Source organism: Saimiri boliviensis, chromosome 1, assembly GCF_048565385.1.
Source record: "Saimiri boliviensis isolate mSaiBol1 chromosome 1, mSaiBol1.pri, whole genome shotgun sequence".
Classification (NCBI taxonomy): domain Eukaryota; kingdom Metazoa; phylum Chordata; class Mammalia; order Primates; family Cebidae; genus Saimiri; species Saimiri boliviensis.
This window is the reverse complement of record NC_133449.1, coordinates 169,557,341-169,573,382: the sequence shown is the minus strand read 5'-3', so window position 1 is coordinate 169,573,382 and position 16,042 is coordinate 169,557,341. Positions and strand designations below refer to the sequence as shown.

Below are 16,042 nucleotides of genomic sequence, written 5' to 3'. Positions count from 1 at the left end.
AAATTTAAGATTTTACTGCTGTGAGGTGTTTTCCCTTATATTTCATCCCACCAGTGATATTCAGTAATACTATCTTTATTAGAGTTACCAGGACAGATTTATAATATATTCAGGACACAACCATGCAAAAATTACCTATTAAAAAACAAAAGTCAGTTATAAAGTTTTTATAACAATGCTTCTCCTTAACTCCTCAGAATTTCTAAAAATTTAATGATCGTCTATATGTATATTAGATATGTATATTATACATATAAAACTATTCTTTTTCTTAAATTTTCCTGATTGAGCAGTGCAGTATAATTAATAGAAAACTGCTAAAAAAACAAAAAAAAAAAAAAAAAAAACAAGCTCTAAAATCAGGAAGATGTATTACAAATGTAAGTATGGGTGACTCTGGAAATATACTACAATGTGAAGAAAACAGTTAACTAATAATGCAATCAAAATTATGTACTATTCCCACTCATTACCATTAATCTTTTCTGTTAAATGAAAGTTGTATGTTCAGGAGAAAAATGGGATGGCACAAGTATCTCTTTCAATTTTGTATCTTACTTGAGATTTGGAGAGATCACAGCACTAGTAACAATAGTTAAAAATTGATTCTCATAAAAGCAGGATTATTGGTTTATAAGAAAATAAAACCATAGATAAATACGTACATTATTCTTTCTAAATAAAGATCGAACAGTAGTATGAATATGGTAAAAAAAAAAATTTCTTCTCTTTGCTAGACAATATCTAATGACAAAAAAATAGTATGGAACCAGAGCAAGGTCACTGACCCAAAGTCGGACAGATCTAGGATGGATACTCGGTTTTGCCGCTTATTAGTTAGTGGACCTTACTGAACTTACTGAATCTCTAAGACCACCTATTTATTCATTCCTAAAATATCATGCCATATATGTTTCTTCTGAGATTAAAAGTTAAAATAGTGTATAATTCATAAAATGAGTGTTTCAAAAAATTTAAAAGTTGTACTACAATCTATGCTTCTGAAACTAGGGTAGATATACCAAACAGCATTCTAATCAACTCAGAAAATGAGAGTCATAGTAAATATTAAAAGCAATTTAAAAATCTCAAGACTTACTATTTAATAGACTTTATATGAAACGTAATTGTTAGACATGAAACATTACACATATACATTTCCTGCTTTGTGTAGGGTTCTTGGTACTAAATCTGGATACTTTTCTACGCAAAGAAATTTATTTCATGACTTGAAGACGACGTATTTGAAATGATCTAAAAGCACTCCTTTACAGGCACCTCACAATAAGTTCCTAAATAAAAATGTATTCATAGACACGGGTTTTATTTTTCGTCCTTTATCAGAAACCCAAATTATTCTGAAATGGAAGATTTTCTTCGACTTCCCCACTTGTGTTCTGGGGTAGGAGGTTAGGAATAATTGGTTTCAGAAACTTAAACTCATTTGTCCCGGAACCTCTCGTCAGACACACCTCGTACTGGTAGCTCTGGGACAGAGTCCCGGTGCCGCTCACGTCCACCAGATGCCCTGGAAAGGGACCCCGGGGCACTGAGCAGCGACCCACCGACGCCGCCCTGCTCCTCCTGCACAGCCGCACCGCCACGAACAGGAGCACCGAGAACAGGAAGAGCGACGACACCGAGGCCAACGCCACCACCAGGTAGACGGTGAGCGAGTCGGCCTGGGCCTGGGCCGGGGCCGCCTCCGGGAGCGGCAGGTAGGGCTGGGAGAAGCCGTCCACCAGGAGCACGTGCAGCGTGGCGGTGGCCGAGCGCGGGGGCTCGCCATTGTCCTTGACCAGCACCACCAGCCTGTGCTTGGCCGCGTCGCGCTCGCTCAGCAGCCTGGCGGTGCGCACCTCGCCATTGTGCGCCCACACGCCGAACAGCCCGGGCTCCGTGGCCTTGAGCAGCTGGAACGACAGCCAGGCGTTCTGGCCCGAGTCGCCGTCCACCGCCACCACCTTGCTCACCAGGTAGCCAGGCTCGGCCGCCCGGGGCACCAGCTCGGTGCAGGGCGCGGAGCCGTTCTGCAGCGGGTACAGCACGAAGGGCGAGTTGTCGTTGGCGTCCAGCACCAGCACGCGCACCAGCGCCTCGCTGCTCAGCGCCGGGGAGCCGCGGTCTGTGGCGCCCACGCGGAACTCGAACGCCTGCAGGGCCTCGTAGTCCAGCGCCCGGAGGGCGAACAGGTGTCCGTTGTCCGCGTTGATGGAGACCAGGGAGGCGAGGGGCAGGTGCGGGTCCTGGGGCGGCAGCAGCGAGTAGGTGACCTGGGCGTTGCTGCCCGAGTCTCTGTCTGTGGCGCTGACGCTGCCGATGTGCAGGGCGGGGCTGTTGTTCTCGCGGACGAACAGAGTGTAGGAGGTTTGTGTGAAGGCGGGGGCGTTGTCATTGACGTCGGAGACCAGAACGGTTGTATTGTACTCGGTTTTCAACCTGGGGATCCCCAAGTCAGTGACGGTGATGGTGATGTTGTACTCGGCTCTGCTCTCTCTGTCCAGTGGTCTTTCTGTTTCCAACGTGTAGTAATTCTCAACTAAAGATTTTAGCACGAATGGAAGGTCTTCCGAGATAGAACACGTCATCTTTCCGTTGTCCCCAGAGTCTCTGTCTCGTATACTAAAAACCATAACCACGGTCTCTGGCGTATTTTCTGGGATTGGACTGGTAATTGATGACACAGTGATTTCAGGAGCATTGTCATTTACATCCATCACCTGAATTCTGACTGTAGATTTTCCAAAAAGTCCTCCCCCATCTGTGGCTTGAATGATCATTGAGTATGACTCAATTGATTCAAAATCCAAAGGTGCTGTTAAAGTAATTTCTCCAGACTTCTGATGAATTTCAAATGTCTTGTGAATATCTTCTGAGGCATGGGAAAAGGTATAGGATAGTTCACCATTTGTTCCAGAGTCTAAATCCCAGGCTGAGACGGTCACAACCAGGGAGCCAAGGATGCTATTCTCTAGAATCTCCACCTCATAAAAAGCCTGCTCAAACTCAGGGGAGTTGTCATTAACGTCCACAACCACCACCCTGACCAAGGCAGTTCCAGACCTGGGAGGGGACCCGCCATCCAGAGCAGTGAGGATGAAACTGAGCTCCGGTTGCTCTTCATAATCCAGCGCCTTGTCCAGGACTAACTCGGGGTATTTTCTATTGTCTGGATTGACTCTCATTTTAATGTGAAAATGAGAGTTGGGGCTTATTGTGTAGCTTTTCACAGCATTGACTCCTACATCTGAATCCTTTGCACTTTCAAGCAGGAACACAGCACCAACAGGACTGTTCTCTGGGATTTCTAGGAGCATTTCTTTTTCCAAGAAGACGGGAGAGTGATCGTTTATATCCCTGACCTGGAGCTCAATTTGTAAAAACTGAGTGGGGTTTTTCATTAACACCTGGAAATACAGCACACAAGGCTCGGTGGAACCGCAGAGCTCCTCCCGGTCTAGCGTTTCACTTAAGAGCAAATCCCCAGTGTGTGTGTCTAGCTGCAAACACTCTTTGTTATCATTAGAGACCACTCGAGCCCCACGCGACGAGAGCTCACTCACCTCCAGTCCCAGGTCCTTTGCCAAATTTCCTACAAAGCTTCCACTTTGCATTTCCTCCATCACCAAAAAGCGCCCAGGTTCAGAGCCCGCCTGAGATATTCCCAGCAAAACAAAGAAAAGCAGAACTTGCCTTATCTGCAGGGTGACTGCTCCTCCGTTTTCCATAGCTTCTTTTCCAAAACCCCAAAATCTTCTTGCAGAATTGCCTCAGTTCCACTTGGCTGTTCCGGGAAATACACCTCTCATCTGTCCACCAAATCCTCGGAAATCTACGGATTTTAACCCTGTTGAATGGTTTCTAGGTTGTCCCTTAAAGGATTGTTCTTTCTGTCTTCTCAATTCTCTGCCTGTACTGGATAACAGGGTCTTCAACGTCATCCAGGGTTAATTTTTTTCTTGGTATTATCCTGCAGCGCCACCATGCGTCTCCACAGATTTTCACAGTTTGAGGAACACTACCTAAATTTTGTTTACATAAATATCTTCCAGAAGCAAATATTGTGTTTAAATAAATCCTTCTGTTTAAGTGATTAAAAATATATTCTATCTTCCATAATAATCATTTTATATTCTTTATAGTTTGTGATGATGTTTGTATTTGTTTTAAAGCATTTGTTCAGTGTCTTTCCCCACTCTCCTCACAACAAACGCGCTCAAATTGTGGTGAATACAGACACGAGATGTGATTCCTGGCCCCCAGGAATTTACAGTGTTTCTGAGATGATTGTAAGCCTGAAACAAGCAGGGTATAACCGATTGTTGAGCTGAATGAAATTTTATCAGTACTTGGCTTTCCTTAGATGGTTAGGGAAAGGGAAGATCATCTCAGAAGTCCTTTCTGAAGGTATGAAACTGTATTAATCATGAGATAAGCCATATGTAGGTCATTGTGACAGAACAAAAAGGCATTTCTGTAGATTCCCGTAATAGCAGTGAATTATGAACTGGTAGAAAATGAAGCAAGATACTGGGGTAGAACACATTATGTAGATCTATCATTTATTTCCCAATTTTCATAATTTATAGAAAAAATTCATGAGTACACAAGCACGAACAAGTTAGCCTCATTTAAAGCAGACTCTTACCCCTAAAGCTAGTTTCCCCCAGGTTCCCAAAATTTATTGCAGCCACAACTGTTGCTGTTTTCTCTTTTAGCTCAAGAAAAGAGAGTCAGGGTCTATCCCTAAACATAGAACAAAAACCTAAATAACCTAACTTTCACTCTGATTAGGCCAAGTAAGATCATGTGCCTGCCACTGAAGGAATAATTGTTTCAAGAGCTAAGGAATTATAGGTAGAGATTTTAGTCCTAGAATCTAAAGACCCATTTCTGGCCCTTACTTTGTTTTAATCCTGTCTGGGACCACCTCTTAAGCTTGGGATGATTTCAGCCGTAGCCAAAGTACATCACTGTTTCATAATGAGGGAGATTGTTTGGAATAGATGCTAAGGTCCCATCAGTGATGTTTACTATAGAAGGTCTTAAAGTGCACTAAGAATGGATGGAAGAAGGATCCAACAAGTCTGCATTTTAAAATGTTAAATTCGAATAATCTTCTTAAGCTGGATACATGGTTGAAACAGTAATCGGTACAGAAGGGTAAAAGTTGAAAAGTAGATGGATTCACTATACAAAACTAACCTCTCTTCTTTTAAAATATGCACTAAAATGTCAGAAAAATAATTAAAGTGGTAGGAACTAACAAAGATTAAGAATGCACAAGTGAACACACATCTTTTTTCCAGGACAGAAAGCAGGTGGAAGAGCAATTAAGTTAGCAGTTCCAAAAAATGCCCCTAAAGTTCCTGCATTGAAGATACTCACAAGAAACACAATCTCATCTGAGTACAAGATTTGGAGGAACCAGATGTATAAGAAGACTGAAGTCAGTTAAGGATGGAAAAAAGTTATCAGTTGGAAGTATGTGTAGAGGATAAATTCTCTATTCTTCTCATCATTCTACATAGACAGAAATGTAACTCACAGTCATAGAATAGAAGGTTTATTCTCTGGAGAAATTTGATGGACTTTCTTTAGTCTTGGGGATCTAGGCAGAGCTGAGCACAAGTGTGAGGTGTCAAACTGAAAATAGGAAGAGTAAGCAAACCTTTGCATTTTGCATGGTGAGACTTCTAGTGCCTTTCCATGCAATACTCTTAGATTGTAGAACACAAGATATATACCTGGCCCCCAGCCCACCCCACATAGTGGATATTATAGAATTCTAATCTGGAGAATATGAAAGTCCCAAATAAAGACATAATTGATATTTGGGTTCTCCTAAGGTAATAGCCATATCCTAGCATGCTTATATTAGAATGAAGCCCTGCCATCAACAGGTGCTGTTCACTCAGAGTTGATTGTCAGCATTTTGATATCATCCTTCTAAAATATGAGAAGATAGCCAAGGCATTTGAGGAAATGCCTGTAACGTAACATAGACCAAAACTACCACCATCCCTACCACCATGAAGAAAAGGAACAATAATATAGAAAGCAGAAGAAAGCTTTTGAAAATGTCTGATTAATATTCCCAGAGAAAGAAAATCTAATAAATGCTAATACTTATTTAGTATTTACTCTGTGCCACTCATTGTTCTAAGCAATTCATAATGCATTTATCCATTTAATCTAAATAGTAACTGTATGAAGTATGTATTCCTATTGTAAGATGAAGAATAGGTTAGGACTTAAGCGCTCCTTACTAGCTGTATTATTTTGGACAAGTTCTTAACTCCCCTTAGACTCACTTTCACTTTTAAAGTGGATATATTATAATGATACTATATAATGCATTTTTAAAGAATAGCTTAATTATAAATGAGAGAAAATATTACATTTATAAATCTTGACAGGATACCATGAAAAACATTCAGAGAACCAAAAACAGTTCTTAAAAGTAAATATTTGTCAGTCATAAAGAAAAACTTAAATATAAAAGATTGAGTGATTAAATAAATTGTCCAAAAAATGGAATGAGAGGCAAAGATAAAATAAGAAAGGAAAAAAGGCTTAGAGTCTTATAGAGTCAACCTAGGAGGTCTAATATTTAACTGAGATTCTTGTTGAAGTGAGAATTCAGAAAACTCAGGGGAGAAATTATAAGTAAAACATACTAAAATTTTTTAAAATTGTTTTTGTGTAGAGACAGGGTCTCACTATGTTGCCCAGGGTGGTCTCACACTCATAGCTTCAAATAATCCTCCTGCCTCAGCCTCTCAAAGTGCTGATATTGCAGGTGTGAGTCACCATCCCCAACCAAAATTTCTCAGAAATAAATCTGATTGTCTGAACATTAGCCAAGGGGTCTAGCACACTGTAATTCCAGCTACTTATAAAGCTGAGGCGGAGGGAGTTAGGGGCTGCAGGGTTGCTATGATTGTGCCTGTGAATAGCCACGGCACTCCAGCCAGCCTGAGTGACACATTGAGACACTGTCTTAAAAAAACATGAACAGGGCATAGTCATATGACCAGATAAATAAATAAAGAGCCAGTACTAAGGTATTTTCAGAACACCAGGGGAATTTTTTTCAATGCTCCAATAAAGAAAAAAGGGGGAGATCACATAAAAAGACATAGATATCAGAATGGAATCTGTCTTCTGAACAGTAAAGGAGCAGTGCTTTTGAAATCTGAGGGGAAATTATTTTCAACCTAGAGTGTTATGCTCTAACTATTAGCCAAACGGGAAAAAAAGAAAATAACACAGCAAGTTCTCAAAAAGTTTTACTTTCAGCCAGGCGCAGTGGCTCATGCCTGTAATCCCAGCACTTTGGGAGGCCGAGGCGGGTGGATCACGAGGTCAAAAGATTGAGACCATCCTGGTCAACATGGTGAAACCCCGTCTCTACTAAAAATACAAAAAAAATTAGCTGGGCGTGGTGGCGCGTGCCTGTAATCCCAGCTCCTCAGGAGGCTGAGGCAGGAGAATTGCCTGAACCCAGGAGGCGGAGGTTGCGGTGAGCCGAGATCGCGCCATTGCACTCCAGCCTGGGTAACAAGAGCGAAACTCCGTCTCAAAAAAAAAAAAAAAAATAAGTTTTACTTTCTCTGTATCAGTTTTAATGAAGGTATAGAGAGATGTGCATCAACAAAATAAGCGAGTAAACTAAGAAAGAAGAATATATTGGATCTTGTAAAAGAGGACTAACAAGGAAAATATTTTTAAAAGTCCTGGGATGACAGCCTGTAGTGCAACCAGTATAAATGAAGCAGAGATCTGGGTGAAAGATCACCAAGAAATAAACATATCTGATAGGTATCTGATATATTTGTATATTTTGAGAAGAAAGAGATTCAAATGAGAGAATGTAAGGAAACTAATAGCAGTAAATGAAAAATTATGTAAGTACAAAACAACAATTTTCAGCTCTAGGAAAAATGTTTTTCAAGAAAGGAAATGTCATCACACTACACTAAAGAGTATTTTGAAAACCTTAGCAATATGGACACTGTTAGTTTAACTTAAAAAAAAAAAAAAAGCTAGGCTGGGTACGGTGGCTCATGCCTGTAATCTCAATAGTTTGGGAGACTGAAGCAGGTGGATCAGGAATTCAAGACCGGCCTGGCCAACATGGTGAAATCCCATCTCTAATTTCATGGTGAAATTAGTGGGGTGTGGTGGTGGGCGCCTGTAATCCCAGCTACTTGGGAGGCTGAGGCAGGAGAATCACTTGAATCCAGGAGGTGGAGTTTGCAGTGAGCCAAGATCATGCCACTGTACTTCAGCCTGGTTGACAGAGTGAGACTCTGTCAAAACAAAAACAACAACACACCAAACTGTGACAATTCTACTGGGAGAACAGAAAAAAAGGAAAGGGAATGTGCAGTGTTTATATTAGTTGGAAAGAAAATCTTTTTTAAAAAAATCCATAGCATGAAATGATTAAAGTATAAAATGGAATATCATGATATAACAGTAAAAACACATATTTAGAAGTATTGAGGTAATTCTAGAGGAAGCCATTCAACAGAAGCAGACTGGAAATTAAAGAGAATAATGCTTTTCTTTCTTTCTTTTTATGAGATGGAATCTCACTCTGTCACCCAACCTGGAGTGCTATGGCAAGATCTTGGCTCACTGCAACCTCTGCCTCCCAGATTCAAGCAATTCTCCTGTTTCAGCCTCCTGAGTAGCTGGGATTACAGGGGCATACCATCACGCCCAGTTAATTTTTGTATTTTTTAGTAGAGACAGGGTTTCACTGTGTTGGCCAGGCTGGTCCGCCCACCTTAGCCTCTCAAAATGCTGGGATTACAGGTGTGAGCTACACCACCCAGCCAAGCCACTGAGCCCACCCTTGTTTTTCTTTATAACCTTTAGTTCATCTTGATGTTTACATTTGAAAATAATGAAATAAATTTACAAAATAAAAGAAAAAGTGAATATTTTCCCAACAGTCCACCAGTATTCTTACCCACAAATCCTCAAAATGTTTTTATATTTCTATTTATGTTCATGCAGTTTATTACATTTTGCTTGTATTATAAGACAGGATCTGTATATGTAAGCATTAAAAATATTAGCCAAGTAAGTGTAGTGTATTTAAGAAAATAATACAAGCACAAAGGTATTAATGAAATTTAATATTGATCACAAAATATTTTATTTACCATGAGCACATTAATAATGAAATGATGTATGATTTAGAACTAAACAATGGGGCTTTTAAAATTAATAAATAGAACATAGAATAAGGTTGGAAGTGCAGATATGACTTCTTCCATGAAGGAAGTACAATACACAGGTGGTTAGGATCACAGGATGCAGGTGGTGAAAAAATACTAGGAGAGGCTCCGTGTGATGGCTCCCACCTGTAATCCCAGCCTTTTGGGAGGCCGAGGCAGGTGGATCACTGAGGTCAAGAGTTACAGACCAGCCTCACCAACATAGTGAAACCCCATCTCTACTAAAAATACAAAATTAGCTGGGTGTGGTGGCACGACTGTATTCTCAGTTACCTGGGAGGCTGAGGGAGGAAAATCACTTGAACCCAGGAGGCAGAGATTGCAGTGAGCCAAGATCGCAACATTGTACTCCAGCCTGGGCAACAAGAGCAAAACATCCTTCCAAAAACAAAACAAAACAAAAATCACAGGAGAAAAATTAAAACTCAGTTTCTAGAATGAGAAATAATAATAAGTAAATTATCCTACACTTGAAAAGGATCAAAACCTTAACATTATTTTTAAATTGGATACTATCTGTTAATTAATACAAAAAGTATTGACAATGTTATTCACAAAAATATGCAATACTTGAAAAGTGAAACTAGGCCTGGCGAGGTAACTCACCCCTCTCATCCCAGCATTTTGGGAGGCTGAGGGGGGTGCATTGCTTGAGCTTTACAAAAAATACAAAAATTAGCCAGGTATGGTGGCACACGCCTGCAGTCCCAGCTACTTGGGAGGCTGAGGTGGGCTGATCGCTTGAGCCCAGGAGACAGAGGTTGCAGTGACCCAAGATCGTGCCAGTGAACACCAGTCTGGGTGACAGAGCAAACCTCTGTCTCAAAAAAAATAATTAATCACAAAATTAAAAATACAATTAATTGTATTGCATAACAACATACTAGTTTAAAACTAAATAATATTAATATGGTTATGTAAAACTAAAAAAGTACATGAACATGTAAATAGCATTTTTACTAAAAATTAAATTCAAAGCTATTTCGAAAGGTGGGGTTTTCTCCACTATTCTTCCCAGGACCCTTTGCCTGGATATTAGGGATAACTGGTTTTAGGAACCTGAACTCACTGGTCCCAGAACCTCCTGCCAGACACACCTCGTACTGGTAGCTCTGGGACAGGGTCCCGGTGCCGCTCACGTCCACCAGATGCCCCGGAAAGGGGCCATCGGGCACCGGGCAGCGACCCACCGACGCCGCCCTGCTCCTCCTGCACAGCCGCACCGCCACGAACAGGAGCACCGAGAACAGGAAGAGCGACGACACCGAGGCCAACGCCACCACCAGGTAGATGGTGAGCGAGTCGGCCTGGGCCTGGGCCGGGGCCGCCTCCGGGAGCGGCAGGTAGGGCTGGGAGAAGCCGTCCACCAGGAGCACGTGCAGCGTGGCGGTGGCCGAGCGCGGGGGCTCGCCATTGTCCTTGACCAGCACCACCAGCCTGTGCTTGGCCGCGTCGCGCTCGCTCAGCAGCCTGGCGGTGCGCACCTCGCCATTGTGCGCCCACACGCCGAACAGCCCGGGCTCCGTGGCCTTGAGCAGCTGGAACGACAGCCAGGCGTTCTGGCCCGAGTCGCCGTCCACCGCCACCACCTTGCTCACCAGGTAGCCCGGCTCGGCCGCCCGGGGCACCAGCTCGGTGCAGGGCGCGGAGCCGTTCTGCAGCGGGTACAGCACGAAGGGCGAGTTGTCGTTGGCGTCCAGCACCAGCACGCGCACCAGCGCCTCGCTGCTCAGCGCCGGGGAGCCGCGGTCTGTGGCGCCCACGCGGAACTCGAACGCCTGCAGGGCCTCGTAGTCCAGCGCCCGGAGGGCGAACAGCTGTCCGTTGTCCGCGTTGATGGAGACCAGGGAGGCGAGGGGCAGGTGCGGGTCCTGGGGCGGCAGCAGCGAGTAGGTGACCTGGGCGTTGCTGCCCGAGTCTCTGTCTGTGGCACTGACGCTGCCGATGTGCAGGGCGGGGCTGTTGTTCTCGCGGACGAACAGGGTGTAGGAGGTTTGTGTGAAGGCGGGGGCGTTGTCATTGACATCCGATATCTGCACTGTTAAGTTGTATTCCGTTTGCAGCCTCGGAGTTCCCATATCTGTGACGGTCAGGGTGATATTATATTCAGCTTTTGCCTCTCTGTCGAGTGGTCTTTCTGTTTCCAACGTGTAGTAATTCTCAACTAAAGATTTTAGCACGAATGGAAGGTCTTCCGGAATGGAACAAACAATTCTTCCGTTTTCTCCAGAGTCTATATCTTGGATACTAAAAACCATAACCACGGTCTCTGGCGTATTTTCTGGGATTGGACTGGTAATTGATGACACAGTGATTTCAGGAGCATTGTCATTTACATCCATCACCTGAATTCTGACCGTAGATTTTCCAAAAAGTCCTCCCCCATCTGTGGCTTGAATGATCATTGAGTATGACTCAATTGATTCAAAATCCAAAGGTGCTGTTAAAGTAATTTCTCCAGACTTTTGATGAATTTCAAATGTCTTGTGAATATCTTCTGAGGCATGGGAAAAGGTATAGGATAGTTCACCATTTGTTCCAGAGTCTAAATCCCAGGCTGAGACGGTCACAACCAGGGAGCCAAGGATGCTATTCTCTAGAATCTCCACCTCATAAAAAGCCTGCTCAAACTCAGGGGAGTTGTCATTAACGTCCACAACCACCACCCTGACCAAGGCAGTTCCAGACCTGGGAGGGGACCCGCCATCCAGAGCAGTGAGGATGAAACTGAGCTCCGGTTGCTCTTCATAATCCAGCGCCTTGTCCAGGACTAACTCGGGGTATTTTCTATTGTCTGGATTGACTCTCATTTTAATGTGAAAATGAGAGTTGGGGCTTATTGTGTAGCTTTTCACAGCATTGACTCCTACATCTGAATCCTTTGCACTTTCAAGCAGGAACACAGCACCAACAGGACTGTTCTCTGGGATTTCTAGGAGCATTTCTTTTTCCAAGAAGACGGGAGAGTGATCGTTTATATCCCTGACCTGGAGCTCAATTTGTAAAAACTGAGTGGGGTTTTTCATTAACACCTGGAAATACAGCACACAAGGCTCGGTGGAACCGCAGAGCTCCTCCCGGTCTAGCGTTTCACTTAAGAGCAAATCCCCATTGTTTATGTCCAGCTGCAAACGCTGTTTCTTATCCTTAGAGACCACCTGGGCCCCCCGGGAGGACAGTTCTCTCACCTTCAGCCCCAGGTCCTTTGCTAGATTGCCTACAAAACTCCCACTCTGCATTTCCTCTGCCACAGAAAAGCTCCCAGTTTCAGAGACTGCCTGAGACATTCCCAGCAAAACAAAGAGAAGCAGGACTTGCCTTATCTGCAGAGTGCATATTCCTCCATTCTCCATAGCTCCTCTCCTGTAAGCTTCTTGCAGAATGGCTTCAGTTCCGGAGAATGCGTCTCTGACCTGTTCACAAAATCCTCAGACGTCTAAGGATTTTAACCCTGTTGAATGACTTTTAGGCCACCCTCTTGAAGGCTTGTTCTTTCTGTCTTCTGATTTTTCTGTATGCACTGGATGTCACTGTCCACAACGCCATCCAGTAGATTTTTTTTTTCACGATGTTATCCTGCAGCGCCACCAAGTGTCTCCATAGATTTTCACAGTTTGATGAAAGCCACCTAAATTCCATTCTCTTTTCCGTCCTCCAGAAACAAATGTTGTTTTATTCATTGTGTTCAAGTGATTGCAAATATATTACACCTTCTCTAATAATTGTTTCATATTCTCTTTAGTCTGATATGCTGTTAGTATTCATCGTAAAGCATTTATCTTTCCCCACTCCCCACACAACCAAATCCACTTAATTTTGTATACAGAAATACAAGATGTGATTCCTGGCCCCAGTGGTTTGTAATCTCTCTGAGAAGATTAGAAACATGAAACAACAATAATATTATTAAGCTGAAAAAATTCCATTACTACTTGACTTTCCTTAGGTCGTGAGGAAAAGGCAAAGTATACATGGGTCATTTTAGAAGCCCTTTCAGAGAATATGAAACCGGATTAACCATGAGATGGGACGTACTCTGATAGTTATGATAGCACTAGAAGGCATTCATATAGATTTCCTTGGTAGCAAGGAATTGTGAACTGCTAGAAAGTAAAGTAAGACATGGGGAGTAGAACATATTATGAGAATCCTCGAGTTAGTTCCAACTTCTCAAAAAATACTAAGCACACAGGCACAAGCATATTAGTTTCATTTAAAGCAAGTTTATTCCTAAGACTGGCCTCTCTCAGTTTCCCAAGATTTATTCCAGAAACAACTATGGCTATCTGCTTTCTTTTTCAACTTAAGAAGAGAGAATGAGAGAGATTTTCTTCCTCAATAATAAACAAAATCTTAGCCCTCATTCTGATTAGACCAACTAAGAGCACTTCAGCCTGTTGCTGAAGAAATCAGTGTCTCAGTACATATAGGATTAAAGGTAGAGATTATAGTCCCAGAATCTAAAGACTCCATCTTTAGCCCTTTGTTTTATTCCAGTCAGAGATTATCCCTCAAACCTGAGGTGGTTTCAGTCCCAGCCAAAGTGCATGGCTGCTACATAATGAAGTAGATAGCTGGAATAGGTTGGAATAGGATAGTTGGAACCTACCAGTGATGTTCATTATTAAAGATCTCAAAGTACTCTCGAGAATGGAGGACATCTAAGAAGTCTGCATTTTAAAAATGATAAATTCAAATTACATTCATAAAAATGTGAACTAGATACATGGCTGAAAAATTATCAGTTCAGAAGAGGAGAACTTGAATAGTATGTGGATTGACTATACAAATATCCTTTGTCCTTAAAGCCCCTCTAAAATGACACCAACATAATAAAAAGGTATGCACTCACAAAGGCTAAGAATACATAAGTGAATACACAAATTACCTGATGATAGAAAGCAGATGAAAGGCCAATTGACAACAGTTCCAGGAAATGTCTAAAATAAATTTCCTGCCTTGGAAATACTAAAAATAAATGACTGGGTTTTCCCCACATAATCCTAATAGGTACTAGACTTGGAGGAACCAGGTGAATAAGAAGACTGAAGTTAGGTAAGGACTTTAAAAAGAAGTTATTAGTTAAAAGTATGTATATAGGATAGTTGAATTCTCTGGGCTTTTCACCATCCTACGAAGACAAGAAAATAACTGAGAGTGAGAGAATGGAAAGCTTATACTCAGGAGAAGTTAGATTATATTCTGGAGAAATTATACTATCTCCAGTCTTGGAGATCCCAGGCAGAGCTGAGTGAAACTATGAGGTATGAAACTAAAGATAAGGAGATTAGGTAAAACGTTGCATTCTGAATAGTGAGACTTCTAGCCCATGATACTCTCAGATGGTAGAGCACAAGATATATGTCTGACCTCTTTTCCATTGAACCACAAAACATTGAGTATTGTAGAATTCTATCCCGGGGAATATGAAAGGTACAGATAAAGACTTACATGTACTGATATGTGGGGGTTTCCCAAGGTAGTAGCTCTATCCTAGCATGGTTACATTAGAATGAAGACCTGTCATCAACACTCACGAAGGGTTGACTGTCAGCATTTTCTATGTCATCATTCATATATATAACAAGATAGCCAAAGATCATAAGACACTTGAGAAAATGCCTACAACATGAAATAGAAAGACGAAAGCTAATACTACCACCACACACACAAAGCAACAGGAGGGAATAGATATAATTCAGAAAACAGAAGAAAGGCTTAAAAAATGTCGGATTAATATCCCCAGAGAAATAAAATGTAATAAGAGCTAACACTTACTGACTTACTCTAAGTTCATTATTCTAGTACCTCATGTATTTATCCAGTTAATGTTAACAATACCCATATCAAGTACATATTTATATCTAGAAGACAAACAATAGCTTAAGGCTTACGTGCCCCTTACTAGCTGTATAACCTTAGGCAAATTCTTAACTTCCCTGTGACTCACTTGGAATTTTAAAATGGGTACAATAATAACTCTTACTATATAATGCTTTTTTTTTTTTTTTTGAGACAGAGGTCACCAGGTGCCAGGCTGAAGTGCAGTGGTGCGACCTCAGCTCACTGCAACCTCTGCCTCCCAGGTTCAAGCAATTCTCCTGCCTCAGCCTCCCTAGTAGCTGGGACTACAGGCATGCACCACCATGCCCAGCTACTTTTTCTGTATTCTTAGTAGAGGCGAGATTTCACCGTGTTGACCAGGATGGTCTTCATCTCTTGACCTCGTGATCTGCCTGCCTCGGCCTCCCATAGTGCTGGGATTACAGGTGTGAGCCACCACGCCCAGCCTATAATGCATTTTTAAATAATAGATTAATTATAACTGAGAGAAGATTTACATTTGCAAATTTGTAATGGGATGTTATGAAAAACCAAAAGTGCTCTTAAAAATAAACATTTGTTACCCAAAAAGAAAAACTTAAATCTGAATATTGGATAATTAAATAAATTGCTTAATAAATAGAACAAGAGATTAAAAAGAAAGAAAAACCACAATATAATTTAGAGTTTCAGAAAGTCAACCCAGGAGGTCTAATACTTAATGAGATTCTAGTTAAAGTGAGAATGTAGAAAACTCAATGGGTAAATTACTAGTAGAACATTAAAACATTTCTCAGAACTTACAGTGAGAGTCTATATGTTAACAAGGTGTGCCTGCATGACCAGATTCATAAATAAAATGCCTGTATTAAGGTCTTTTCGGAATACAAGAGAAAGTTTTTCAATGTTTCCAGGGAAGGAGGTAAGAGAGAAGGACACATAAAAAGAGGTAGGCATCAAAATGG

General features: G+C 41.9%; 2 protein-coding genes across 2 annotated transcripts; both read right to left on the bottom strand.

The window, feature by feature from the left end:
• Positions 1-59: 59 nt before the first annotated feature.
• PCDHB12 (protocadherin beta 12) lies at positions 60-7,600 on the bottom strand. Its single transcript, XM_039472102.2, has one exon. It carries the CDS (start codon positions 3,726-3,728, stop codon positions 1,341-1,343), a length of 2,388 nt encoding a protein of 795 aa, XP_039328036.1. The 5' UTR covers positions 3,729-7,600; the 3' UTR covers positions 60-1,340.
• LOC104651913 (protocadherin beta-11) lies at positions 7,592-15,667 on the bottom strand. Its single transcript, XM_074380671.1, has one exon. It carries the CDS (start codon positions 12,605-12,607, stop codon positions 10,214-10,216), a length of 2,394 nt encoding a protein of 797 aa, XP_074236772.1. The 5' UTR covers positions 12,608-15,667; the 3' UTR covers positions 7,592-10,213.
• Between the last annotated feature and the right edge of the window lie 375 nt (positions 15,668-16,042).

Excerpts from the sequence above, each read along its gene's own strand:
- PCDHB12 (XM_039472102.2), bottom strand. The coding sequence starts at position 3,728 with ATGGAAAACGGAGGAGCAGTCACCCTGCAGATAAGGCAAGTTCTGCTT.
- LOC104651913 (XM_074380671.1), bottom strand. The coding sequence starts at position 12,607 with ATGGAGAATGGAGGAATATGCACTCTGCAGATAAGGCAAGTCCTGCTT.